Raw genomic sequence first — 2,625 nt, 5'->3', positions numbered from 1 at the left:
GTTTTTGCTACGCTCCCGGTCATCCTGGCGCATAGACATTGAACCGCTTAGCGATTAGCGGTTTCGATGCTACGCTTTGCTATCTGACCTCGACCCAAATCAGACGACTCCCGCAGGTTATCAGTAGCGGATCTTAGATTTCCTTTTCTCCTTATCTAATGGATTTGCATTTTATCCCTAACTACCAGGTGTCGTGATAGTTTCCCTAGTGAGTAATTTGTCCTGAAACACTGTGGTGACGTTCAGCTATTCAGACTGAAACCATCTATCTCCCCTCCTTTCCCAACTAGGCTTGGGACAGAATACGGCGGACTTCCTATTATTATTCCTTCTCAATTTCTTCAAGAAAAAACAAAATGTCGAACGCAACTCACTTTATTATATGCAACTGATGTGGTGAGTTCAAAACTTATGGTTAAAAACAGAGTTGTAACTGGTCACAATTTTGCACCGACACTATCAATTAGCACCGAATTCAACCCCTCGTATTTCTTCCACACAGAACACAATAGCACTCAATACAATACCAACTAAGTAGACCACCCATATAAAATACAATTCGTCAAATTTCAACGGTCTCAGGAGGTTCTCGCTCACTAACTGCATTCTCAGGAAGCCTACTTGCTTCAATTCGTACAAAGTGTCCCGTTCCCACTTCAGCATCAATCTAGAGTCAATAAGACGAAAGACGACTTCATCGAATGTATCCTTGAACGGGGATTCATATTGAAGTAGAACACAAAGTAGCAACCGAGGTGTACACATTTTCGTTAAATGGAAAAGCTTGGTTGAAGGACGTCGTTCCAGTTCTTTTAGAATATCCTTAAATTCAGAGGGTGGCACATATCCGAATTTGGGATCCATTTGTTTCAGATTTGCTTTTACCAAAGAATCATCTACCACCAAACGGTCCAGAACGGTTTTAGGAAAAACTTCAAAGTCTCGGAAAAAACCCAATTGAAGAGCTGGTGTCAAGATTTTATATGAAGTCCTTGTTAGGTCCTCGGAGGTGTCAATTTGCTTAGCTGGAATCGATTTAGTGTAAAAACTACTCAATCCATTTTGATAAAGGCTCAAAAGTAACATAAAGTGAAGAGTGGCCAAAATAATTATGATCATCGTCCAGTGATTCGTCTCCACTTCTGCTGGGAAATGTATTTGTTGGGTGACTATCCGCCAGACTCGGAAAGCCGCTTCCTGGTAAATCGAGGTAGATTTTCCTTTGCGAAGGAGTTCAGTGACTGCAATTACTAAGAAAAGTAGTAAAGCTCCAGCACCAAATAAAATCCAACCAGACACCTGAAAGGGTAGCATTAAATAAAATACTCTGGGAAGTTCCTTTTGATACGGGATCAGGATACATGGTGCGATGCTATATAAGGGATATGACGGTTTCAGTCCTTCTCTATCCATCATTATCGTCATTGAAAGAAAATCGATTTTCTTCTTTTCGAACATCTCCTCGGTATCACTCAGATCCTTTTTCACTTTTTGTTCAACGAAGGTTCCATTGTGCCTCTTAATATATGCAAGGATGGTTTTCATAAAGTAACCTCCAAATTGAACGTCTCCATTCCGATCAACATATTCTACTTCTTTGGATATATCAAGTGAACGGGCGACGTTAACCGCAGCTCCATGAAAATTAGTTAGTTTTTCGGTGAAGACTAATTCAAGCGACTCTGTTGATGTGACCTCCATCAGGCTCATTTCAGGATATGGGTTATACGTGAACACCCTGTTATCTACAACCATCAAACTATACAGGATTCGTTCTTCCCACAACCGTTCACTGAAGTTTCTCAAGTTGACATTATGGGACGCCTCCGGGAGAAAGTAGAAAATTATTTTCGCGAGCAAGTTATCCTTCAACGCAGTCTTAACCACTTCAAGGATGTTTTCTCTGTTCGATTGGGAAACGAAGACAATATTCAGGATATTGCTGTTGAACATGGTTTTAGTTTTGACACCTTGATTCCATAGAAGCTTGGGGATGCTCTCCACAGGGGATCCCCTCCCAAGCACTGATTCCACGAACTCAGCTCCTTTAGAATCATTGCTGAAATATGCAATAGTTTGGAAATCGTTAATTTTGGTTAATTCTTCAACTATTTCTTTGAGATCCAAAGCAAAAACTCCGATTTCTCCCAAAGAAGTTATTAAAAGAGCTTGGACGATGATTCTAGATACTTTCATTTTCACTAAACCGCTCCGGTTTGGGCTATGATTAGACTGGTTTTCTGTACAGAGAGGAAGTTCCATCGGGGTGAGTTAATTCAGGAGCCCGGATATACCACCTACGATTAATAACTTTGGGTTAATGAGGGAAAGTGTCTAATATTTGATTATTATTTCCCCTATGTAATCAGCTTTCCAGTCGTAATATAATTAATAAAATTTGTAATGTTGTAGAGGGTATGTGTATCTACAGCAAAGGAACTATTTTCACTCAAATATATGTTTACGGGTTGATAAAAAGGCTAATTTCATTTGGGGTTGTAATACATAGAATGAATCAAGTGGACTAGAGCCTAATAACCTCGCTGAAAAGGTTGAAACGTCGAATGGAAAAGGACATTGGACTGGCAATTCTGATCCTAGATTAGGAACTTCACCATAAACCAC

At 40.0% G+C, this 2,625-nt stretch overlaps 1 protein-coding gene across 1 annotated transcript; it reads right to left on the bottom strand.

Annotated features, from left to right (window-relative positions):
- Nucleotides 1-459: 459 nt before the first annotated feature.
- Nucleotides 460-2,196, bottom strand: LOC119656323. The gene has a single exon (XM_038062785.1). The coding sequence runs from the start codon at nt 2,194-2,196 to the stop codon at nt 460-462; it is 1,737 nt and encodes a 578-aa protein (XP_037918713.1).
- Nucleotides 2,197-2,625: the final 429 nt, after the last annotated feature.

This window comes from Hermetia illucens, chromosome 4, assembly GCF_905115235.1.
Source record: "Hermetia illucens chromosome 4, iHerIll2.2.curated.20191125, whole genome shotgun sequence".
Taxonomy (NCBI): domain Eukaryota; kingdom Metazoa; phylum Arthropoda; class Insecta; order Diptera; family Stratiomyidae; genus Hermetia; species Hermetia illucens.
The sequence above is the reverse complement of the archived record's forward strand: the minus strand, read 5'-3'. Positions and strand labels throughout refer to the sequence as shown.

What these genes read in the sequence shown, in the direction of transcription:
- LOC119656323 (XM_038062785.1), bottom strand. Translation starts at nt 2,196, where the DNA reads ATGAAAGTATCTAGAATCATCGTCCAAGCTCTTTTAATAACTTCTTTG.